This window comes from Labeo rohita, chromosome 13, assembly GCF_022985175.1.
Source record: "Labeo rohita strain BAU-BD-2019 chromosome 13, IGBB_LRoh.1.0, whole genome shotgun sequence".
In the NCBI taxonomy this organism is placed as follows: domain Eukaryota; kingdom Metazoa; phylum Chordata; class Actinopteri; order Cypriniformes; family Cyprinidae; genus Labeo; species Labeo rohita.
In genome coordinates, this window is record NC_066881.1 from 16,944,194 (window position 1) to 16,971,345 (window position 27,152).

Genomic DNA, 27,152 nt, shown 5'->3' on the forward strand with positions numbered 1-27,152 from the left:
ACTCAGTGAGCAGCGGAGCATCACTATGAATCAGTCCCTTCCTCCCTCCTCTCCGCTCATGTGAAGCTGGCGCAGGAGGATGCTGCTGAGCGCCTTTCACCGCACAAAACCAATGCCCTTATGCTGGGAAATAGGGAACCAAGGCGTGGACGATGAAAAAGAAAAGTAAACGGCTTCGAGGAAGGATGTAGAGGCAGCGTCTGCAAATATGTAATCGCGCACAGGGGAAGCGAGTCGAGGACGGCAGCGGTGTGAATTCGCAGCTTGCAGCATGATATATCTGTAGCGACCATTATTGCAAAAATGGGCTCTCAAGTTGTGCAAACGCTACGCCAAGGAGTCTGGGCTTCACTGACCGGCGGATGGTATCATGACCCAGAGCAGAATAAATTCAACAATTCATGTCATCTGTATTTATGGATGTTTTTGCTCATGCTTCCATTATCTCTTCATTTGGTGAGTGATACAATGCCGCAGGCCGCCGATATTATGTGTTCTGCAAATATGAAGCAGTCGCCTTATAGCTATAGAAACCTTACGCGAAATATTTCTCGGAAGAGATAAAATTAATCCACTCGTTAAATGTATTGTATATGAAATCAATTTATGTGTTTGTTTGGTGCTACCACTGTCGCATTTTTCTTCTGCATAGCCTTATGTACAGGTGATGAACGCATGGCAGCCTGTGTCAAAGCATTGTTTTGCATTTACAGTAGACGAAAATATCCATATATATTACGTGTTTTGTCAGTGGTCAAGAAATTACAAAAAAAGAGCTAACGGAGATAATAACCACACAAATCCAAAATGATATTTTATACTTGATTTATCCATTAAATGGCTCTAGAAATGTCATGGCTCTAATTGTGTTTCCCATCTCTTCCTTTCTCAGGCTCTTCCACCCACCACTACTACCCTTAGTATCTACTGCACCTCAGTGACAGTTTTCTTCATTGTCATTAAGATGGTAAATTACCGCCTCCATCTGATGTTCGATCAGGGCGACATTGTAGCCCAGAATAGTGTGCCTGACATCAGCAAAGGTGTAGACAAGAAAAGCAACGCATCTGATTCCTGTCTTCCATCTCTAAGGTAAGATCCAAAATCATCAGTAGTGTCATTTATTGATTTCAATATTATATTCAATATTATTTTCTAATATCGTCTTATGCCTCCTGTCCTCAAAGCATGTAAACTCTACTGCCAAAAGGATTTTGATATATTGGTCTTGTAACTAGGCTAAAGTCTGAATTGTTTGAACCTACAGGAAGAGCAGCACAGTTCCTGACAGTGTTGCCACATCAGTATTGACCAAAAACAGACCGAGTCCAGTAATACAAGTTACAGTGAAACAGACTGAAACGGACCCTGGACTGATTGGAGTGAGTAATGCTTTATGTAACATAATTATGTGCATATGTATTTTTAGAGACTGCCACGAACATGTTAATGGTAATTAGTATAACACCAACACTTGTGGATATTGTTATGTATAATATTTTTGTACACTTGAAATAATAATATCTTTTTTTGTTAACCTGCTTTACAAATCTGTAAAGGAGTGTCCAAAATCGGAGGAGCTGAAGAATATAGAGGGTATGTACCAGCTTTAATTATAGCACTGGCCTGGTTTCGGTGCAGTGCAAGAGATCCTCACAATTCTGGAAACATGCTGTGCAGATACATCACTGTAAGTTTCTGTCACAGAGTCTTGCATATGAACTGAGGAATAATTTGACTACTTTCTATCTTGCCTCAGTTACACGTCACACTGAGCGTGACATCCTGCCAGGACCTCTCAAAAAGAGCTGTCAGACAGCTTTGTCAGAAAGCCCAAACACAGCGCTACACTTACATTGTGAGGATCTCCGACTGCCAGCCTAACTCAGAGACATTTCTAGAATTTTTTATTGAATTTAATGAAGAAGAGTAAGTTGTTCATGTAATATATTGTAAAAAGATTTTTTTAAATGTAATATAATTTCACAAAACGTAGAAGATCCAAAAAATATGAATCAGTGAATCAAGCAGTTTTAAGGTTTTAGGAGATATTATTGCTTTATTTGCTGAACAGATTTAATTTTGTTTACATCTAAACATACATATAGCGTATCACATTTGGTAAACATGGAAGCTTGTGGATACATCATGTGCATAAATCATACACTAGAACACACATGTTTGAGCTTCTGTGTTTACTAAATGTTATATGCTTTATGAATGTGTGTCGATCATTGTTTGGATGTAAATAAATACCTAAATTTAATCTGCTCATTGACTCCTTCTTGGAAGTTTTGGTTACCTGGACTTTCAATGGAGGGTCAGAAATCTCTCAAGTTTCAGTAAACATATCTTAATTTGTGTTTTAATAAGTCTGAAGAGTGTGTAAATGATAACAGAATTGTAATTTCTGGTCATGAACTGAGAAACCAAAATTCCCTTCATCTGTTGACATATAAGAGGTCATTGTACTATAAAAACATCTTGTAAGTTTCAGAACTCAAAAATTTCTTGTTATCCTAAAAACAGCTTATATTGAAGCCAATCTGCCAAAACGTCAGGTTGTTGAATGTGCCACTTTATGATGTAATAGTGTGGCTAATCAGTGCCTCAAAAAAAGATGATCAATGCCTGCTTCTACATATCTGCCAGAGAGGCAAACACAGGTCTACGCAGAAACCGTAACAGTAAAGATGGCTGCGAATACAACAAGGCCCTGTGCAGTGCCAAGCTGTGGAAAAACACAGTCTTTGCATTGCATTCCTTCTGATCGCAACATTAAAGAGTGGATGAGCTTTACTTTTTGTGAAGCTCCAGACCACATCACTAAGAACTTGGTCCTTTGTTTATTTTATTTTACCACGGATTTGTTTACAAACAAGGCACAATTCGACACAGGATTTTCAAAAAAATATTTTGTCTTTTATTACAGATTGTTTGATATGTACTGAGTATTTATGCGTTTTTAACCTAAATCACATCTTGAAGGATGTAGGCTGTCAAACATACACAACTGTTAGCCAATCATAGCAGTGGGCATTTATTTTTGAGTCTACGACCATCATGCCTATTCAAACAGAGCGTTCTGATGAGGTGGGTTAAAAACAGGACAGAAAATAGCCTATTACTTCTAAATTATGTTGGTTTTTGATGCAAAAATTTTGATAGCATTATAAGTGGACCTCAGAGAACAATACAAAATAAAAAAAAACAAAGGCAGTCCATGACCCCTTTAAAGCAGTTTGTGACTTCAACCAATCTGGTAGCTACTGAATTAAATTCTTTCATAAACCATATGGCCATTTGACATTTTAAACATGCTGTTTGTCTACTGACTGGCTTTTACAGGTCAGAGTGATGAACGATCTAGACCAGAGGTGGAGGAGCGACTCACCCCTGAGGATGTGTTCAGTCCCAACACTGACCAGTCTGCCCCACTCCTGCAGGGAGAGCAGATTCCCTCAGCCCACAGGGACAAAGCTGAGGATGATCTACCACCTTCCCCTGTGAATGAAGAAGATAGTATCGAGGAGAAAGACAAACCCCCAACCGACCCCAACAACAATAATACCTCTCTAGAAATCACACGAGATGCCAACGATGCAGAAACACCTGAGGAGAATTATTGCTCGGATGAAATAGCTGTGGTGCTGGTTGACAATTCGAGTCCCTCGGCCCAACTGGATGAGAGCGATACGGTGAAGATCATTATTACAATGAGCTGCGACCCACAGACAGCAGCCGAACTGGAGGAGTCTGTCAAACAGAGCATTTTAGAGTCAGCGCAGTCCCACCAGGGGGAATCTGACTGTCCTGTTAAAATTCCTGTCATCACTTTCGATTCGCCTCACGAAGGGGAGGAACCCTCTGCAGGTGATGATAAAGAAGATACACTGGCTGCAGGAGACAGCTCAGTTCAGGAGAAGTCTGAACATCAAGACAAAGACCCAATCAGTTCTGACTCTGCTCAGGAATGCAAAGAAATAGAGAGCAATGAGCTTGAGATGCTCAACCTGAGCCCCCAAGTGACCAATAACAGCTCTTCAGGCATTGATGTGAACTCCCACACTGATGAAAATGACCCACCTGAGCTTAAAGTGGATGCTGATGGGTTCTTGCAGATCCCAGCAGTGTATATGAGGTGTACTCAGAGTGGAAGATCACATGCTAGGGGACTCAGCATCGACAGCGGACGAGACGCTGTCCTCATTAGCAACAGAGCTAAAGATAAGCTCGGTACAATGACCTCCTCGAAATCAGACCTGGAAGCCAAGGAGGGACAGATACCCAATGAGTCCAACTTTGTTGAGTTCGTGTCTTTGCTGGAGTCTATCAATAGCACCAGGTTTGGGGGAGGAAATGAGGCTGAGAAGGAGAATGAAGAGCGAAATGGTGAGTGCTGATTTATGACACCGGATTTAATATCGTAACTCAAACTAATGGTCCAACTCCTTTCAGAGCAAAGTATGTATGCGGAGAGGAACTCAGATGTGTCAGAATCCACAGGACAACAACAGGAGCGTCCAAATCCCCCAAACAGTCTGGCTACAGACACAATGAAAACCATTCCAGAAACTCTCATTCCTATTGTCTCTCCAGAGAGGTGGGTATTATGCCATCTGGCATACTGTAAATTGCTTTGGATAAAAGCATCTGCTAAATGACGGCTGCTATTTAACTATTTTTAAACCTGAACAGAAGCGTGATATTCGCATATATAGATAATATGAAAAAATATTGTTGTTGTAGTAATAATAATAATAATATGTACATATTGTACACACTACAGTTCGAAAGGTTTGGTCAGTAGAACTAAGAAACTAAAAGAAATTACTTTTATTTAGCAAGGACAGAGACACTAAAGGTACATGGTGATAAAAATAGCATTTCAATGCTTTTGTGTTCTCGTTCCCTTGAGAAACTATAGATTTGCAAAACTTTTGTGATGAAAATGTTTTTGCAAGCAAATACAAAGTTTCTTGCAAGGACACAACACATCTGTGAGTGAATGCAAAAGCACTGGAATTTTTCCTCCATGTCCATTTAGGAGCTCTTAACTAAAGTGATAAAAAGTGATGGTAAAAGCATTTATAATGTTAGATTTCTATTTCCAATAAATACTGCTGTTTTGACCTTTGAAAATTTATCACAGCTTCCACAGAAATATTAAGCAGCACAACTGTGTTCCACCATGATAATCATTTTTCTTGAGCAGCAAATTAGCACATTAGAATGATTTCTGAAAGATCATGTGACACTGAAGACTGGAGTAATGATGCTGAAAATTCAGCTTTGCCATCACAGAAATAAATTACAATTTAAAATACATTCAAATAGAAAACACTTACTTTAAATGGTAATAATATTTTACAATATTGTATTTTTGTTCAAATAAATGCAGCCTGGGTGAGCATTAGACTTTCAAAAACAAAAAAATATTACCCCAAACCTCTGAATGGTACTGTGTGTACCCTCATATGAAAAATAAGAGTTATTAATACAAATTCACGTTTTAAGGTTCATATTCTTTTTGTCCTCACAGTCCACAGACGGATAAGGAGAGGGACCCTGATTATGATTCTCTGCCCTCACAAACGTCCCAGTCAGAGAGTTCTATGCTTCAGGTCATCTGTAGACCGGAGGCTACATCCAAAGAGGAGGCTTATACTTTTCACACTGTTCACAGTGAGTACAATGTGACAGACAATAATGACAGACACAACTGTAGTGCATTATTTGCAATGTCATGTGGAGCTGGGCTTTTAACATGTATAATATCTACAGGAGAGAGACCTCGGAAACTGTACAATGAAAGAGCACTAAACTTACCCCTTGGTGCCGAGCTCATCACAGGCAACATATGGTACTATTTCCTATTCTGCTTCTCTTTTACAATCACATCAATTGACATTAAATCAAAATTAAGTTAAGAATAAAAACTGCTGTTAGAGAATTGTAATGTTACCATCTCTCCATTAGTGATCTCCTCTCCACATCCTCTAACTCTGAGTGCCAGGACGGGTTAGTGGGAGGTCCTTCTGAATGCCCCTTCCAGCGACGCATCCTTCCAACTCGCCGACTCCGGCCCAGGAGAACCCATCCGGAAATCTTTCAGGTGTAGAATCCCTTTTTCCACACATTAAGCTGGTTATGATTCAACACAACAGAAAACATGTTGGTTCAGGTTAAAAATGCTGTATCTTAAAGGAGAAGTCCACTTCCAAAACAAAAATTTACATGTAATGTACTCACCCCTATGTCATCCAAGATGTTCATGTCTTTCTTTCTTCAGTTGAAAAGAAATGAAAGTTTCTGAGGGAAAACATTCCAGGATTTTTCTCCATATAGCGGACTTCAGTGGGAGACAACAGGTTGAAGGTACATATTGCAGTTTGAATGCAGCTTCAAAGGGCTCTACACGATCCCAGCTGAGGAATAAGGGTCTTATCTAGCCAAATGATCGGCTATTTTCTAACAAAAAATTAAAATTTATAAACTTTTTTCCCACAAATACTTGTCTTACACTAGCTTGACTTACATAGTCAAGTTGGAAAGGTCACACGTGACTTTGAGGCGGAAGTACCGACCCAGTGTTTACAAAGTGAACGTGCAAAGAAAGTCAAACGCCCTTTACAAAAAAAGGTAAAACAAAGATGTCTGACTGTTCTGAAGTTGGAGGAGAAAATGAGATTGAGTTTTTCACCCTACGCGAATTGCAGAGCTAGTGCAAAACAATGCATATGTAGTTAAAAAGTATAGAAATTTCGATATTATTTTTTTTTTTTAGAAAATGACCAATCGCTTAGCTAGATTAGATCGTTATTCCTCAGATGAGATTGTGTAGAGCCTTTTGAAGCTGCACTGAAACTGCAGTTTGGACCTTCAACCCGCTGGTTCCCATTGAAGTCCACTATATGGAGAAAAATCCTGGAATGTTTTCCTCAAAAACCTTTATTTCTATTTAACTGAAGAAAGAAAGACATGAACATATTGGATGACATGGGGGTGAGTAAATGATCAGAAAATGTCTATTCTGGAAGTAAACTAATCCTTTAAAGGACAGCTCAACCAAAACTTACAATTCAGTCAACATTTACTGAGGGTTTAAATATTTCTCATGCACAGGAGGAGGACTCTTTAGATGAATCATCCGAGACATCAACCCAAGAGAAACCCTCAAGAAAGCTGTACTACAAGCTAAAGGTTTTTCCTGGGAAATGGGTCAACATACTGTACGATCGCTTAGCCCTGATGGCGTTATTAGACAGGTGAGTGTGACAATGCAAGTGCTGACATTGCATTGCTATTCAAATACCACAGGAACACAAAGATGCACATTGTTTTTGCAGGAACAAGGATATGACTGAAAACATGGTGGCTGTATTCTTAGCTTTCTTGGTGGCTTTTCTGGGGTTTGTGCTTCTAAATGAGGGCTGCTTCAAAGACATCTGGGTCTTTCAGTTCTGTCTGGTCATTGCTAGCTGTCAGTATTCCTTGCTGAAGGTACAGCGTTCCTCATTTTACAGCCTGTTTTTGCTGAAAATGAATCTATTGCTAGACTGCCTGCTAAAGCCTCTTATGTTTTATAGAGTGTTCAGCCAGATGCAGCTTCACCTACTCATGTGAGTGTACTAAAAAAAATCATTCAAAAAAAAATTCATGTTGTTTACATTTAAAGGGATAGTTCACCCAAAAATGAAAATTCTGTCATGAATTACTTACTCTCATGTTGTTCCAAACCCGTAAGACCTTTGTTCATCTTCAGAACACAAATTAAGAAGTCAGCTTTCTGACCCTGCATTGACAGCAATGCAACTACCATGTTCAAGGCCCAGAAAGGTAGTAAGGACATTATTAAAATAGTCCATGTGACATCAGTGGTTTGACCTAAGAGCCAAGACAGGCTCTTAGATTTGATCAAAATATATCTTAATTTTGTTTGAGAAGATGAACAATGTCTTACAGGTTTGAAACAACATAAGGGTGAGTAATAAATGACAGAATCTTCATTTCTGGGTGAACTATCCCTTCAACAGGATAGAGAAAACTGATTCAAACAGTTGCATTTTTCTTTTTTACAGGGCCATAATCAAATGGTCATCTACAGTCGTGCTGCATATTTCTGTATGTTCTGTGGCCTTATTTGGATTTTGGAGATGGTGTTGAGAACACCAGACCTCCCTGTGTCTACCATCTATGGCATCACAATAGTAACGTCAGATGCCCTTCAGTACCTGCAAGACATTTTAGTCGGTATGTGTATTTGTGCTTTGAAACATACGTTTGAAAAATTACAGTTGGACATAAATGTAGACAGACATTTGACGTGATGTTGATCTGATCTTTCCAGGGTTTACATACTGCTTTCCGGTAACGTTTCTTCTTGGCCTCTTTCCACAAATCAACACCTTTGTTATATACTTTTTAGAACAAATCGACATGCACCTTTTTGGAGGTACAGGTCAGTGTCAATGCTAAATCATTTTTGGCACTTTTTTGTCAAAACATAGATAATTGCAAATAATTCTAAGTCAGAATTGAAGGAAACTAATGTTTCTGACTTCTGCTTAGCTGCAACTGGGCTCCCATCTGCCGTGTACTGCATAGTAAGAAGTCTTTTAGCGCTATCTTTACTCTACGGATTCTGTCTTGGCGCTTTGAAGGTAAGATCTGTTGGAATTATGTATTTTGAAACATGAAATGAAAACATGCATTTAATCTGCTGGAGTAAAATGATGCAGTATGCTTCAAAAATGAGTAGATCATCAGTATAAATCTAGATTATAAGTTTGTAATGGCAATGGCATCTTCTGCGTAGGAGCCTTGGGATGAACAACATATTCCAGCCCTTTTCTCTGGTTTCTGTGCCCTGCTAGTGGTCCTGTCCTATCATCTCAGTCGACAAAGCAGTGATCCATCTGTGTTATAGTAAGAACAATGTGCACTTTCAACAGATCATTTGGTTAGGAACATTTTGAACTGCTGCCATATCTTGAAGCCCTCAAAATATGCCAGTGCTCAGAAACCAAACGCTGTTTTTAAGCACATATTTGTTTGTTTTTTTGATCTCAGCTCATTGATTAAGTCCAAGCTGATGCCAACACTTGGAAATGGTGAGGAAGAAGAGGAAGAAATATCTGCTGAGAGCACAGACCCACTTCCAGAGAAACTAAGAGGTTCAGTGGTGGGTACTGTAAGATTTAATTAGTGAATATTCAAAAATTGCAATCAGATGTACACTACTGTTCAAAAGTTTGGAGTCAGCCTCTTCTGTCTCTCATGTATTTGATTTAAAAAGACAGTAAAAACAGTAATATTGTAAAATATTACTACTTAAATATAATTTAAATTAAACTTTAAATATACATTATATTTATTTAAAAGCTGAATTTTTATTAGCCATTATTCCAGTCTTTAGTGTCACATGATCCTTCAGAAACCATTCTAATATGCTTGTTTGAGAAATATTTCTTATTCTTATAAATGTTGAAAACAGTTATGCTGTTTAATATTTATTTTAATATTTGATTAATAGAAAGTCCAAAAGAACAGCATTTATTTGGGGACATTATAAATACTGTTCTGTTTTTATTGTTTTTGAACAATTTAATGGCTCCTTGCTGAATTACAGTATTAGTTTCTTTTGAATGGATTTGTAATATGTGACCATGGACCGCAAAACCAGTCTTAAGTAGCACGGGTGTATTTGTAGCAGTAGCCAACAATACATTGTATGGGCCAAAATTATTGATTTTTCTTCTAAGACAAAAATCATTAGGATTTTAAGATCATGTTTCTTTAAGATATTTTGTACATTTCCTACTGTATATATATTAAAACGTAATGTTTGATTAGTAATATGCATTGCTAAGAACTTCATTTGGACAACTTTAAAGGCGATTTCTCAATATTTTAATTTTTTTGCACCCTCAGATTCCAGATTTTCAAATAGTTGTATCTTGACCAAATATTGTCATACACTAACAAACCATACATCAATGGAAAGCTGATTTATTCAGCTTTAAGGTTTTGTAAGGTCACACATTTGCATCTAACTAATCTTGTATTAATCATTTATGACTTATATTTTATGTTGCAGAAAGAGATTTTACTGTCAGATCTGGTTGTCTGTATTCTCGCCTCAGTTTTGACCTTTGCAATAACAGCCAGCACGGTTTTCCTTTCTTTACGGGCAAGTTTCTCTTACTTATACACTTCTTATGCACAGAGAAACCATGACTACATATTTAACAAAGCTTGCAGTTTACATATCAACTAACAGTTTTATTTTTGTCACATGCAGCCATTTGTGTCCATAGTGCTGTATGCATTAGCAGCCACTGTGGGCTTTGTCACCCACTATCTCATCCCTCAGTTACGCAAACACCATCCCTGGCTGTGGATCTCTCATCCTGTGCTAAAGAGTAAGGAGTACTCACAGTTTGAACCCAGAGGTCAGTTCCCTGCACTTCTGTGATGTGTCTGCTCTAATGCATTGTGTTGTTAATGTTAATTAGTTTTAGTATACTATCTTTTCAGAGGATGCTCACTTGATGTGGTTCGAGCGTCTCTATGTGGGGCTGCTGACTTTTGAGAAGTATATCGTCTACCCGGCCATTGTCCTCAGTGCACTTACCAATGATGGCTTCGCCCTCAGCCATCGTAAGAAATTAGGAATACAGTAAGCATCCTTCCCCTTATTCTTTCTGGTTTTTTTTTTCAGTCTTCAGTCAATCCATTTCTATTAAATTACCTTAACAGTATAAATACATTAGCATTATATACAGTAATGGCCAAAAATATTGGCACCCTTGCAATTCTGTCAGAAAATGCAACTCTTCTCTCAGAAGATTGTTGCAGTTGCAAATGTTTTGGTACTCACATGTTTATTTATTTTTTGTTTGCATTGGAACCACACAAAAAAACTGATAAGAAAAGTCAAATCTAATACAATTCCACACAAAACCCAAAAAAAGCACTGGACAAAATTATTGGCACCTTTAACTTTATATTCAGTAGCACCCCCTTTGGAAAAAATAACTGAAATCAGTCACTTCCTGTAACCATGAATGAGTTTCTTACACCTCTCTACTGGAATTTTGGACCACTCTTCTTTTGCAAACTGCTCCATGTCATTCAGATTTGAAGGATGCCTTCTCCCAACTGCTGTTTTGAGATCTCTCCACAGGTGTTGTATGGGATTCAGATCTGGACTCATTGCTGGCCATTTCAGAACTCTCCAGCGCTTTGTTTGAACCATTTCTGAGTGCTTTTTGAGGTGTGTTTCGGGTCATTGTCCTGCTGGAAGACCCATGACCTCTGGTGGAGACGCAGCTTTCTGACACTGGCCACTACGTTGCGCCGCAAAATTCTTTGGTAATCATCAGATTACATGATACCGTTCACACAGTCAAGACATCCAGTGCCAGAAGCAGCAAAGCAAACCCAAAACATCTTCGAACCTCCACCATGACTGTAGGCACTGTGTTCTTCTCTTTGAATGCCTCATTTCTTTTTCTGTAAACAGTGCCATGATGTCCTTTTTTATGCCTCTGTGTCAGCAATGGTGTCCTCCTGAGTTTCATTCAGATGGCAAAGGATAGGACGAGCTAACACTGTTGTACCCTGTGTCTGCAGGTCAGCTTGAATTTGTTTGCAAGTTAATCTGGGTTCTTTATCCACCATTCAAACCATCCTTCATTGTAATTTTTCATTAATTTTGCTCTTCCCTTCTTTACACTTCTTTCTTTTCTCCATGCTCAGTGTGAAACACAACACAAAGGTTGAGTCAAGGTTTCTCCATTTTAACTGGTTGCAAGTGTGATTACTATATTGCCCACACCTGTTACTTGCCACAGGTGTGTCTAAATAGAAATTACAGAAGCATCACATGCTTGAACAGCAATTATTTCTTACAATTTTGACAAGGTGCCAATAATTTTGTCCAGTCCATTTTTGAGTTCTGTGTGAAATTTTATCAAGTTTGACTTTTCTTCTCTGGTTTTTTTTTTTTGTGTTGTTGCAGCGCAAACAAAAAAAACATAAGCATGTGAATACCAAAACATTTGCAATGGGAACAATTTTCTGAGAGAAGTGTTGCATTTTCTGACAGAATTGCAAGGGTGCAGATATTTTTGGCAATGACTGTACATATATAGCATTGGTAAAGTAACATATTTTACTGAGCATTGTGCAAGTTAGCGTCAGACGTGTGTCAGAGTCACCCTGATTGGTTTTTGCTGTGCTTGGCTGTATGCTGCCTCTGCACCTGAGTGGCTCAGGTGTCTGTGTCTCGCTCCAGCTGTGATGTCTTGTTGATGACAGTTGCTGGGATGAAGCTTCTTCGTGCCTCCTTCTGCAATCCCAGCTACCAGTTCCTCACGCTCATCTTCACCATCATCTTCTTTGAGTTCGACTGCAGCAGTGCCTCTGAGACATTCCTGCTCAACTTCTTCCTCATGTCCATCGTCTTCAACAAGGTCAGTGCTGTGGGTTGGATGGACATTATTGCAATGAAACACTGATCATTTACAAAGTCCTACAAATTTAGTAAAACAGGTAATCTGTATGACTTTAAGTCTGTAAATTATTTTTTTTTTCAAATTACGTGTCTATTGTGCCAGAATATTGTTTAAAATAGCTCTCAGCCGACAGTACATTTAGTAACTAGTACCAAAATAACTGTCTTTGTTGTCTTATAGACTCTTACAACAGCTCTTTGTTTTATCAACAGCTTTGGGATCTTCTACACAAGCTGCACTTCATTCTGGTGTATATCGCCCCCTGGCAGATAGCATGGGGTAGTGCATTTCACGCATTTGCACAACCTTTCGCTGTACCTCATATCCTTTCAGTCTGTCTAGTTTGAGTGTTTATATTGGTAGTACAATCTGAAAATGTTTAATGTATGCTCAATCCTATTTTTATTCTGTTAAACTATAGGAGATATAAACAAGGAGTTTTCAGACTTTTTTTAAGCCACAGAATTGTAATGATCCCTTTGCGAGGGACCATCTTCCTAAAATACCATAAAGGCAACTACTTAAGATTTTTTTTTTCAACAGAATTACATAATTTGTGATTAATCTCATTATTTTGGGCAAGTGTTTAGAAAGAAGAATGAAAATAATGTAATATTCAAAATGTCAAATTCCGTTAAATATTATTTATTCATTCATTCAACAGAATTATATTTGTGATTAATTTAATGATTTCCAGCCAGTGTTTAGAAAGCAGAATAAAAATTATTTAATATTTATAATATTTAATTATGTAAAATTTAGTTATATTTTATTAGTTATATTTTATATATATATATATATTTTTTTTTACAGAATTACACAATTTATGATTAATTTAAAGATTTCCAGCCCCTGTTTAGAAAGCAGAATGAAAATAATGTAAAATTCAAAATGCAAAATTCACTTAAATGTAATTAATTCATTTATTCGTTCATTAATTTATTCAACAGAATCACGTAATTTGCAATTAATTTAATGATTTCCAGCCAGTGTTTAGAAAGCAGAATGAAAATAATGTAATTTTCAAAATGTAAAATTTACTTAAATCTAATTTTCTTTCATGTATTTATTTATTTATCAAAATAACATCATTTGTGATTAATTTAATGATTTCCAGCCCATGTTTATAAAGCAGAATGAAAATAATGCAATATTCAAAATGTAAAATATAATTTTCATTTATTTATTTGTTTATTCATTAACAAAATTACATAATTTGCGATTAATCTCATGATTTCCATTATAAAAGTAATGTAATATTCAAAATGTATTTTTTAATTATTTATTCATTCATTCAACAGAATTACATAATTTGTTAAGTAATTTAACACTTTCCAGCCAGTGCTTACAAAGCAAAATGAAAATAATGTAATATTCAATATGTAAAATTCAGCTAAATTTTATTTATTTAACAAAATTATATAATTGTTGATTAATTTAATGATTTTAAATGATTTTAATATTTGTTACAATCACACTTCGTCTTTTTCGTTAACAGAATACATCATAATCTCATGATTTCTAGCCAGTGTTTAGAAAGCAGAGTGAAATGGTATTAATGTGAAATTTGTATAAATGTAATTTCCTTCTGAGTCAGCTGTGATTTCTCATGATACTTATTAGAGTGTGAGATAGTTGAAAAAGAAATTGATTGCAGCACCTTTAAATGACTGTGGTAATATGCTAAAAGCATCACACCTCCAAATCTAGCGCATATATTTAGTTTTTCCTTGACGCAGCAGCTCAGATTCTGCCATGCTGCTGCTGCAGACGTTCATCACGACGCTCTTCTACACTCCGCTCAGCCCTTTCCTCGGAAGCGCCATCTTTATCACCTCTTATCCACGCCCTGTAAAATTCTGGGAGAGGAACTACAAGTAAGTTGCTTTCCACGAGTGATGTAATGCACTGTCAGATTTCTGTCTTCTAGGGCACTTGGAAAAACAAGTGCATATTTCATTGTTTTGAGAACAGCTGTTGGGGCTGGACATGTTTGGCATGTTCTTCCCTCGTTTCCTCTGGGACAAAGTTCGTTCACGGTTGATAGGCTTTATCTGAAGTCCAACAGTCTGCCGCAGCAGAGAGAAAACCACACTATGTTGAATTATTGATGCGGTTTCCAACCACAGATGTGATGACACAGAATGTTTCTGTTGTTGATATTAAACTTGAATGGTGGTACAGGCACAGGCATCAGATTAAATGGATTGTTTGACATGACTAAATATTTCACTTCATAAACTTTTCATTTGGTTTTTCAGCACCAAACGAATTGACAATTCCAACAGCCGACTGGTGTCCCAGGTTGACAAAGAGACTGGTAAATAATGTCTTTATCTATACGCGTCTTTTAGGATTTGATATCTTAAAGAAGAAGTTCACTTCCAGAACAAAAATTTACAGATAATGTGCTCACTCTCTTGTCAGCCAAGATGTTCATATCTTTCTTTCTTCAGTCGTAAGGAAATTATGTTTTTTGAGGAAAACATTTCAGGATTTCTCTCCATTTAGTGGACATCTGTGGTGTCCCTAAGTTTGATCATCCAAAATGCAGTTTAAATGCAGCTTCGAAGGGCTCTAAAACGAGGAAGAAGGGTCTGATCTAGCAAAACGATTGGTTACTTTCTAAAAAAAATACAATTTATTTGCTTTTTAACCTCAAATGCTCGTCTTGTCTCGTCTGCCTGAACTCTGTTTTTTGCGGTTCATGACAGGGTATGTCAAAAAACTCCCATCTCATTTTCTCCTCTAACTTCAAAATCGTCTTACACTGTTGCAGTGTTCACAAAGTGAACATGCAAAGAAGGTCAAACACCTTTACAAAAAAAGTTAAAACAGTGATGTAGGACGATTTTGAAGTTGGAGGAGAAAATTTGATGTTTTTCGACATACCCTAACTGTCATGAACCAGAAAAAACAGAGTTCAGGCAGACAAGACAACCATTTGAGGTTAAAAAGTATATAAATTGTAATTTGTTTTAGAAAATAACCAATCGTTTTGGTAGATAAGACCTTTATTTCTTAGCTGGGATCATTTAGAGCCCTCTGAAGCTGCATTTAAACTGCATTTTGGACGTTCAAAATCAGGGGCACCATTGAAGTCCATTATATGGAGAAAGATCCTGAAATGTTCTCCTCAAAAAACCTAATTTCTTTACGACTGAAGAAAGAAAGACATGAATAGCTTGGATGACAAGTGGGTGAGTACATTATCTGTAAATTTTTGTTCTGAAGGTGAGCTACTCCTTTAATGCACGAAGGTTCAGTTTCACTGTAAACATAGTTTGAACTTTCTCAGTATGTTAGACATTGTTTTAGGATGCCATATCTGTACTATTACTCTCTACTATTAAATAAAAATGTCCAGTCATTATGTCCTCACCATGTAGGCTGTGATGACAACAACCTCAACTCGATCTTCTACGAGTACCTGACACGCTCCTTGCAGCATTCTTTATGTGGAGACCTGATGTTGGGCCGCTGGGGGAATTACTGTGCTGGAGATTGCTTCATCCTGGCTTCTGACTACCTTAATGCACTTGTTCACCTCATCGAAGTTGGCAACGGTCTGGTCACCTTCCAGCTACGAGGCCTGGAGTTCAGGGGTAAATGGTTTTAACACCATATTGTCACACTGATGTCAGTGTTCCTTCTCCTCACTGTGATTTTCTGTTGTCCTCAGGTACTTACTGTCAACAGCGGGAGGTGGAGGCCATCACAGAGGGTGTAGAGGAAGATGATTCTTGCTGCTGCTGTGAGCCGGGTCATTTGCCCCATGTGCTGTCCTGCAATGCTGCTTTCAACCTCCGCTGGCTGGCCTGGGAGGTGACCACCACTAAGTATCTGCTGGAGGGCTACAGCATCAGCGAGAACAACGCTGCCACCATGCTGCAAGTTTATGACTTGCGGAAGCTGCTCATCACTTACTACCTTAAGGTACAAGCAACACTGTTGTGTGACTTCTATATTTTAGAAGAGAGAAGCAGTTCAGTATACTTTTGTTGTATGCAAATAGGAATAAGAATTGTAAAGAATTTAAAGGGATAGTTCACCCAAAAATTAACATTCTGTCATTAATTACTCACCCTCATGTCGTTCCAAACCTGTAAGACCTTTGTTCATCTTCAGAATACAAATTAAGATATTTTTGATGAAATCTAAGAGCTTTCTGACCCTGCATAGACAGCAACGCAACTGACACGTTCAAGGCCCAGAAAGATAGTAAGAACATTATTAAAATAGTCCATCAGTGGTTTGACTGTAATATTATGAAGCTATGAGAATACTCTTTGTGTGCAAAGAAAACAAAAAAAGTACCTACAATGTTCTAGATTTACTGTGGCAGGTTTATGGTTTAATAAAGCGAGATGGACAACATTCATTTTCAATCGTTTCTGTCTTCAGAGTATCATCTACTACCTGGTGATTAACCCCAAGATGCAGATATGGGTTAAAGACCAGTCCATGCAAGAAGCCCTGCAGTCGTACACTAAATGGCATCACATCGAGAAGGACCCGGCTGTGTTCAGCATGAAGATTGATGAGGACTACGTCCACTGTCTGCAGGGAGTCACCAGAGCCAGCTACTGTAACATCTACCTGGAGTGGATCCAATACTGTGCCAGCAAACTAGAGGAGGTGAGGAGAATGGAATTTATTAGTGTAAGCGAAGGCTGATACAGTAAAGGAAAAAAACAGCGTCTGACTGATTTCCAAATGCTCATAAACAGAGCTTATTTTGACAAGGTAAAAAGGGTGTTGTTTTACACAACCACTTAGAATTTTTAACCAAAGTACATTATAGACTTTTCATTAAGACCCTAAAGAATCATATCAACTTGTGGAAAAAGGGCATCCAATGACCCCTTTAATAAGTGAGTCATTACAATTGAACTGAATCATTTAAACGGTTGGTTCATTCAGGAACGAAACACCATCATGTTGCAAAAAAAACAGAGCAAAAACAAGAAAAATGGTATCTAAAACATAAGTCTCTCAATATTAACTTTGTTTATTGAATTGTTGTATAAAATCATAACATTTGTAATCACGCTGACTTTTGGAGAAAAAACGTGGTTAGTTCTTTATCTTTTATTTCACCCTATCCGGTTTGGAGTATCTTACTCAATCTTATTTTCTCTTCCAACTTTAAAATCGCCCGACATTGTTGTTTTACATTTTTTTTTTGTAAAGGGCGTTTGACTTTTTTTGTATGTTTGCTTTTTAAACACTAAGCAAACATGCAAGATTAGCACATTTTTATTTTATTTAGAAACTGGTCGATTGTTTTGCTGGGATCATGTAGAGTCCTTTAAAGTCCACTATATGGAGAAAAATCCTGGAGTGTTTTCCTCAAAAACCTTCATTTCTTTTTGACTGAAGACAGAAAGACATGAATATCTTGAATGATCTAAAGTTTAGTTTTTTTGTCCTCAGCCTGTAGACAGCGATGAAGATTCTCCATTGGTTACTCTGTGTTTCGCTCTGTCTGTTCTTGGACGGAGATCTCTCAGCACAGCAGCACATAACAGATCCAACAGGTACACTTCCTAGCATTAGTGCTGTGCACCTCAACAAATAAATCATATTAACGCAGTTCAATAAAAGATAATTGTTCATTTGATGGATGTCAGTCACATTTCAATGATTTCCTCCACAGTCTGGAGTCATTCCTCTATGGCTTCAACACGCTGTTCAAAGGTGACTTCCGTATTGCTGCTAGGGATGAATGGGTTTTTGCTGACATGGACCTGTTACAGACGGTGGTGGCCCCAGCCGTGAGAATGAGTCTGAAACTTCATCAGGTGAGATGAATGGACAATGCTTGGAAATTGCATAACATGACTGACTGTTCACATTTGTACTTTGGTATAACCTCTGTAATTTGACTCATACAGGACCACTTCACGAGCCTGGAGGAGACGGAGGAGCCTGCCGTGCTTTACGAGGCAGTAAGCAACTACAGAACCAGTCTAGTGATATGTCACGAGAGCGACCCCGCCTGGAGGAGAGCAGTACTGTCCAGTCGAGACACACTGCTCACGCTCCGGCACATGGTAGATGAAGGCGCAGATGAGTACAAGATCATCATGCTCTACAAACGACATCTCAGCTTCAAAGTCATTAAGGTAAGAGATTATTATGAGATTAAGGTAAGAGAGGTATTTTGTATGGTTTTCCAATCTTGATTAATCCAATATTGATTGTTTCTAGTTCATTAGTTCTAGTGCATATACAGTTGAAGTCAAAAGTTTACATACACCTTGCATAATCTACAAAAGGTTGAACATTTTACCAAAATAAGAGGGATCATACAATATCCATAGTATTTTTTATTTAGTACTGACCGGAATATTTCACATAAAATGTTTATATATAGTCCACAAGAGAAAATAATTATTTTATTTAATTTATAAAAATGATCCTGTTCATAAGTTTACATACGCTTGATTCTTAATACTGTGTTGTTACATGAATGATCCACAGCTGTGTTTCTTTTTAGCTATAGTTAATGAGTCCCTTGTTTGACCTGAAACAGTTAAACTGCCCACTGTCCTTCAGAAAAATCCTTCAGGTCCCACAAATTATTTGGTTTTTCAGCATTTTTGTGTATTTAAACCCTTTCCGACAATGACTCTATGATTTTGAGATCCATCTTTTTACACTGAGGACAACTGAGGGACTCATATGCAACTATTACAGAAAGTTCAAACGCTCACTGATTCTTCAGAAGGAAAAACAATGCATTAAAAGCCAGTGGTGAAAACTGAACAGAATGAAGCTGAAATATCTTTTTCATTTAGTACTGCCCTTTAGAAGCTACAGAAAATATCTGTTTCCCAGAAGACAAAATAAGTTAAATTTACCCTGATTTTCATATTCAAAAAGTTTTCACTCCCCGCCTCTTAATGCATTGCGAGCATCAGTGAGCGTTTGAAACTTCTGTAATAGTTACATGAGTCCCTCAGTTGTCCTCAGTGTGAAAATATGGATCTCAAAATCATACAGTCATTGTTGGAAAGGGTTTAAATACACAAAATGCTGAAATGTTTAACTTCATGTCTTGAAGTTAAACATGAAGGGAGTCATGGGACTCATGAACAACTACAAAAAAAGACAGCATCGACACAGTATTAAAAATCAAGCGTATGTAAACTTTTGAACAGGGTCATTTTAATAATTCAACTATTATTTTATCTTGTGAACTATATGTAAAAGTCCTTTGTTTGAAATATTTTATATAGATCAGTACTAAATAAAAATAACATGCATTTTGTATGATCCCTCTTATTTTGGTAAAAAATTAACATTTTGCATATTCTGCTAGGTGTATGTAAACTTTCGACCTCAACTCTATTATGTATGATGAATATGCACTATAAACCTACTGTTCTACTAACAATGAAATAAATGATTTGAGGTCACTATGTGCAATTCAGATATTTTCAGATGTTAATTATGTTCTTAGACTTATTGCTATTATTTTTTTTTTTTTTTATTCAGATAAATAAAGAATGTGTGCGAGGACTGTGGGCAGGTCAACAACAGGAGCTCATCTTCCTCCGGAATCGCAATCCTGAGCGTGGAAGCATCCAGAACTCAAAGCAGGCTCTGCGAAACATGATCAACTCCTCGTGCGACCAACCCCTGGGTTACCCCATGTTTGTGTCCCCACTCACCACCTCGTATATGGGAACTCACAAGCAGATCAGGAACATATGGGGTGGGCCACTTAGTTTGGAGAGCATTCGCACCTGGCTGCTCTCCAGATGGTTTCGGTACGTATGAGGCATTAAAGGTTAACTAAAAATGAAAATTTGCTAAAATTTACTGCATCCAAAATGTAGATAAGTTTGTTTTTTCATCGGAACATCAGCTGTCTCATTCTGACGGCACCCATTCACTGCAGTGGAGCAAGTTATGTAATGCTAAATTTCTTTAAATATGTTCTGATGAAGAAACAAACTCATCCACATCTTAGATGGCCTTAGGGTAAGTACTTGTTCATTTTTGGGTGAACTACTCCTTTTAAAGGAGGTCTTTTTCTAAATCTTCCTTGCACTTTCTAGGGTAAGAAAGGATAACCTTACCAGCTGTAACAGTGGCATGAACATGGAGGATGTGGATTGTGCTGGTTCCTCCTTAAGTCAGAATCATAACTCCGCCACATCCCAGAGCCTAAGCCTTTATCACGGCCGCCCACGCAGCTCCCAGTCCAGACACCATGGAGGTCAGAACATACTATGAATCTGTATACTCTATAGTCCTGTAAGAAAATGAGCATATTTGTTAAAATAATAGTTTTTCCCACAGCTCACCGGGAGTATCGCAGTCGCTCAGTGCAACCTCAGGGCCAGCGGCCCCCTGTCACCAGCCGATCGGGTCCCATCCTGGACAGCCAGCACGGCTCTGGAGGCCCTGGGCTGGTGCAGCGCCTCTCCAACAGCCAGCTGTCCTTCAACACCTCCTCCATTGCCTCCGTCTTCTCCCAGGTGCCTCGTTTGTCCACAACAGGGCCTTTGGCTTCAGCCACAGGTCAGCATCGCTCCAGCCAGGTGTCTTCCTCCAGCTCCACACTGAGCCTGCTGTTTGGCAAGCGGAGCTTCTCTAGCGGCTTGGTCATCTCGGGCCTCTCTGCAGCTGAGGGGGGAAACACCAGCGATACGCAGTCCTCAAGCTCCGTCAACATCGTCCTGGGCCCATCCTGTCGCTCGAGTCGTGCAACGCAGGTGAGATGATGAGATGAATTTTACATTATTTGGGGGGATATGATAAAGAATAGATGTATAACTAATATAGTATAGCTAATTTATTATCAATGTTGCAAACAGTTGTGCTGCTTAATATTTTTTTTGAACCTGTGATGCTCATTTTGAGGATTCCTTGATGAATAAAAGTTAAAAAGAACAGCATTTATTCAAAATAGAAATCTTTTCTAACAATATAGGTCTATATCACTTTTTATCAATTTAACACATCCTTGCTGAATAAAAGTATTAATTTCTTTCATGGAAATAAAGAAAGAAAAAATGTACTGACTCTAAACTTTGAATGGTAATGTGTATTGTTACATAAGATCTCTATTTTATTCATCAAGGAATCCTAAAAAAGTATCACAAGGTTGAAAAAAAGATATTAAGACAAATGTTGCCAACATTAATAATAAATCAGCATATTAGAATGTTTTCTGAAGGATCATGTGACACTGAAGACTGGAGTAATGATGCTGACAATTCAGCTTTGCATCACAGGAATAAATTATATTTTAAAGTATATTATAATAGAAAAACACTACTTTAAATTGCAATAATATTTCACAATATTACTGTTTTTTTCTGTATTTTTAATCAAATAAACGCAGCTTTGGTGAGCAGAAAAGTCTTCTGTAAAATGTTTAAAAATTTGATCCCAAACTTCCGAACGGTAATGTATATATTTAATGTGTTGTTTAACTACTTTGCCTTATTTAACTCTGAATATGTTATGCACCCGGGGTCCAAAATGAATTTTTTGGACTCTGCTGCCAGTGGTTGGTCAACTAAAAAAAATGTACTAAACCATAAGTATTTAATATTTAATCTAATATTTAATAAGTCATTTAATTAATTTAATTAATGTTTTTAATACTTTTAAAAATACATTTATTAAGCAAGGATGAAATAAAATGATCAAAAGTGACAATAAAGACATTTATAATGTTAAAAAAAATTTCTGAAGGATCACTTGACACTGAAGACTGGAGTAATGGCTGCTAAAAATTCAGCTTTACCATCACAAATTAGATTTTCAAATATATTAAAATAAACAGGCTATTTTAAACTGTAATAATATATCACAGTATTACTAGTTTTACAATAATTTATTTAAATAAAGGAGAAATATGCAAGACTTCTTTCAAAAACATCTAAATTTATTACTGACCCCAAACCTTTGAGTGGTAGATATAACTTCATAAGTTGAGAAAAATGATTTCTTTAGTAGGTCATCTTTTATTAAAAATTTTCTTTATTTAATTTCTCTTTTTTCTCCTTTCAAACAGTTTTTCTTTTATCATAATCATAAAGGTGACCCTGCACCACAAAACCAGTCATAAGGGTCTTTTTTTAAATTTAGATACATCTGAAAGTTGAATAAATAAGCTTTCCATTGATGAATGTTTTGTTAGGATAGGACACTATTTGGCCGAGATACAACTATTTGAAAATCTGGAATCTGACGGTGCAAAAAAGTGTGCCTTTTAAGTTGTCCAAATGAAGTTCTTAGCAATGCATATTATTAATTCAAAATTATGTTTTGATGTATTTATGGTAGGAAATGTACAAAATATCTTAATGGAACATGATCTATACTTAATATCCTAATGATTTTTGGCATAAAAGAAAAATCTGTCATTTTGACCCATACAATGAATTTTTGGCTATTACTACAAATAATGTAACTTAAGACTGGTTTTGTGGTCCAGGGTCACAAAAAAATGATAATACATGACTTTTACAGGTTTGGAATTTAGAGTAAAAGGTTGTTGCTGAAATTGTTCAAAATCCTTTCTTTTCAGCAGTGCACATCAGAAGCGTACGAGAGCATAGATGCCACCTCCACCATTGCCACAGGACCCAAGGTCAACAGCACAGACAAGAGCCAAGATGACTCCACTTCAGCCTTTCACGAGGCTCCGGAAGAGAAGACCATATGAGCCACAACCACCAAATGCCTCAGCCCAGCATGATCAAAACTCCTGAGCCCTCAAGTAATGTACATTACAGACGTCTTTTTGTAAAACAAAACATCTGCCATGTGTAGAAATGTAAGTATCCTATTTAAGGGAAAAAGAATCACTCTTTCAAAAAAAAAAAAAGCAAGAGTGGACAAAAGCTGTACTGTCCATCTCTGAAATTAAACGGAATCTGATGACTATTTACATTTGCACCTTGAGTGCACTTCATGAACACCATCACTCACAGAAGATTATTTTTATAGAGTGGCAAAATAAGAATTGTTGCTCAAGTAATGTAAGATCACGTGATTAAAGAAAGTGTCAGGTACGGTTACATAGTTTCCTTGCACACTGCTGTTTTGAAATGTGTTGTGATCCAGATGTGTCATTGGTATATATTAACATACAAGCACTGCAAGGATTCTGAACTGGTTACATTAAAAGAACTGACGAGAGAAGTGTTATTTCTGTAAATCTTCTAAAAAGAAAAAAACAACTAAAAGTTGCCATGTTCACTCTTTGGCACAGGGTGTGTATACACTTTCCTCTGATATTTTACCATCAATAAGATGATTAATTGGCCCACGAAAAATCCCTAAGTATGGCAAGCACAATCTAAGTTAAAGAGTGTGTACTTCATTCTTAAATTCCTCCAAGAGCTAAAATGAGGATGGAGGAGTTCCACAGATCTGGAACTACAGTTGATAAAAGCAAAATGTGCATTTTTACTATGGGAAATGTGGGGCTTCCAGTTTATTTATTATGTGACGGGGTCTGTATGATGTGTTGTAATATCAAATATTTCATGGTAAGTCTAGCCCTTTAATATTATTTGCATATTATGATGCTCCCATAAACAGGGAGATCTCAAAAACCTAAAAATACACTCCATTAACACAATTTGAATAAAAAAGTTGAAAAAGAATCTGAATTTTGTCCTTATTTATTTAAAGGAGAACTCCAACTTCCAGAACAATTTACAAATAATTTACTCACGCCCTTGTCATCCACGATGTTCATGTCTTTCTTTCTTCAGTCGTAAAGAAATTATGTTTTTTGAGGAAAACATTTCTGCATTTTTCTCCATATAATGGACTGATATGGTGCCCCGATTTTGAACCTCCAAAAAGCAGAAGGGTCTTATCTAGCGAAACGATCGGTTATTTACATTAAAAAAATACAATTTAAATACTTTTTATTCTCAAACGCTCGTCTTGCCTTGCAATCCTTGAACTCTGTGTATTCTGTCTCAAGACAGTTAGGTTATGTCCTACACCACTGCAGAAGTTCCAACCCAGTCTTTGCAAAGTGAACATGCAAAGAAGATCAAACACCCTTAACAAAAAAGGTAAAACAGCGATATAGGATGATTTTAAAGTTGAGGGAGAACATGAGATGGGAGTTTTTCGACATACCCTAACTGTCATGAACAGGAACAAAAACAGTCCAGGCAGAGTAAGACAAGACGAGCGTTTGGCATTAAAAAGTATATAAATTGTATTATTTTTATTAAAATAACCAATCGTTACGCTAGATAAGACCCTTCTTTCTCGGCTGGGATAGTTCACAACCGCATTTGGGATCGTTTGAAGCCACATTTAAACTGCATTTTAGAAGTTCAAAAATATATATATATATTGATTTATTCATTAATGTGTAATTGATATATAGTAAACAGCAATTGATATATAGTTTATTTATAGTTATTTTCCAAGCTTCAATGTACTGTCATTATAAAAGAATTTCATTATTGTTTATTTACTTCTAACAAATAACTTCTTGATAAAACCTAGCCAGAATTAAAAATAAATTGCTTATAATTTCCACACAGAAGAGACTTGGTATTGTTTCCAAACAAAAAGAAATATATCAATATCAGCATCAGTTATCAGCCAAAATCCAACATTGTGCATCCCTAATTATTTATGCCAGTGTATACATTTCTTTACAAAAGCAATATTTCAATTTATTTCTATTTAATTTTAAGTGATGATTATTTGATATGATATTAATAATAAATATAAAAAAAAGTAGTTGTCTCCAAGCTTTCGACTGGCACTGTGAATGACTTTCACCACAATTTCTGCTATATTTGTAAAAACATGTAGAGCATTTAAAACATTTTATGTTAGAAAGTATATATAACTAAAGTTTTGAACACCCATTTAGAAACCAAACAAAACACACTGACATTGTGTAGCTGAATCGGCATTAATGAAAACGTGACTTCAGACTTAGAATTGAAAATTATGATTTTTTGTTTTATTAATAACATACTTCAGCTAATTTAAAAGACCACCTAACGTGTTTCAGTCTACTATTATTGAAAGCAAAACTTTACTTAATGTGCTATTATAAAGCAGAGTTCACAGAACACGTATGATACCCATGACTTTTTGAGGAATTTGTGTCTGGACAGTTTGCCTTCATAAATATATATATATATATATATATATATATATTTAATTCTTTTGGCACATGTTAGGCAATCATTACAGAAAAATACAAGAATGCCAGTACTTTGAATGCACTCTAGAGCTTATAAAATTGTTGTCTGGGGAATAAAGACAAAAATAGTTAAACACATTGCACGCAGAAAGAATGAATTTAAGCAGAGCCTAATGTGGAGATCGTCCAAAAGGAACCATCGAAACTCATGTTGAATCCTCTGAGGAGAACGAAGAAGACTTCAGTACAGTTCTCATGCATCTGAGGTTGAAAAAGTCAATTACTTGAAGTGTCATCCCTGTGATCTATGCGTTAAACTGCCAAACAACTATTGCTACAATGTCAGAAGAGATTCTTTTTAAAAGAAATGAATATAACATCACTTTTCATGTTCCACAAAGGACAGCTATTTAGTACAGTATGTTATTATGTGTTAGACAGACAGAAGCAGCACCATATTGTAAGTCACTTTATTTGATGTCTACAAATACATTTGTTCTCTGTTTTTATAGTGTTCATGCAGGAGTACATGTGATCTGAAAGACGCCCATCTGCCTGGGCTCAGTTGTTAATAAACCAGTACTGCCTTTCTCGAACTAAACCGTTCACTTTACAATAAACTAATTTCATTACTCTAAGTAAAATTTCAATCATTCCACCACGTTTTGAGAGCTCAGCACAGAATACTGTATTTTAATGATCACTTATATTTCCAATATATGTCCATTTCTTTCAAGAGATTCAGTGTCTATATATACTTGTACAGTACTGTGTTAACTAAACTAGTTTGAATAGCAAAAGCATGCCAAATATAAAAGATCATTTTTTCTTCTACGAGTTATAATTTACAAAGGCATTATAATTTGTCCTCTGGTATTAAAAACAACAAAATTAAGATTAAATACTGAATTTTAAAATAGTTTCTATTAAAATAGGTGATTTGTCATGGCACAGCTCTAAAGAACGCCTTCGGCGAAGGCCTGATCTGTGTCTGATCTGAGGAAAAACAAAACAGGGCAAGTCTGTACTGTGACAATGGGATGAAAGCTTTGATGTTTCATCATTATGTGACAGATAATAAGCACCAAACACTTATATAATAAGCACAACGATGGTTAAAAAATCCTCTTTTTTTAATGACACAAGCTGAACGGCTAAAACACTATCAGTTCACACTTATTTCCAAAGATCTTGGCTTTAACGTCTTTCTGCATGTGCAAATGTCTGTTGCTTACGGCGTGCATCATGCATTCGATCCTAGGGAAGAGCACAAGCTTTAAAAGACAAACATCTTCCCTTGGGATATTAACTATAAATCATAAATCACGGCCTAAACATTCAAGGCACTTCAGGGTGACTGTGATAAACTGTGATACGGAAGTTCGCCAACAGAGTCTGTGATTTTTTAATTTAAATTGTTTGGTGTATTTCTATGTAAATATTTGAGAATTGTAACTGGCAGGTTGTTT

At 36.8% G+C, this 27,152-nt stretch overlaps 1 protein-coding gene across 2 annotated transcripts; it reads left to right on the plus strand.

Annotated features, from left to right (window-relative positions):
• pcnx2 (pecanex 2) lies at window positions 1-24,064 on the plus strand. Of its 2 annotated transcripts, none has more exons than XM_051126249.1 (34): window positions 1-456; window positions 893-1,092; window positions 1,268-1,382; window positions 1,560-1,596; window positions 3,349-4,392; window positions 4,459-4,603; window positions 5,543-5,685; window positions 5,785-5,863; window positions 5,980-6,115; window positions 7,126-7,268; window positions 7,350-7,503; window positions 7,590-7,622; window positions 8,082-8,253; window positions 8,351-8,461; window positions 8,572-8,663; window positions 8,819-8,928; window positions 9,073-9,184; window positions 10,100-10,192; window positions 10,304-10,454; window positions 10,540-10,681; window positions 12,302-12,479; window positions 12,734-12,842; window positions 14,269-14,398; window positions 14,783-14,841; window positions 15,911-16,126; window positions 16,204-16,457; window positions 16,926-17,159; window positions 17,958-18,061; window positions 18,181-18,325; window positions 18,419-18,649; window positions 20,025-20,299; window positions 20,591-20,751; window positions 20,835-21,250; window positions 23,080-24,064. In XM_051126249.1, the coding sequence occupies exons 1-34, from the start codon at window positions 304-306 to the stop codon at window positions 23,212-23,214; spliced, it is 6,012 nt and encodes a 2,003-aa protein (XP_050982206.1). In that variant the 5' UTR covers window positions 1-303; the 3' UTR covers window positions 23,215-24,064. The 2 variants fall into 2 exon arrangements, with proteins under 2 accessions (XP_050982206.1, XP_050982205.1); XM_051126248.1 differs by having other exon boundaries at window positions 2-456; window positions 23,077-24,064.
• Window positions 24,065-27,152: the final 3,088 nt, after the last annotated feature.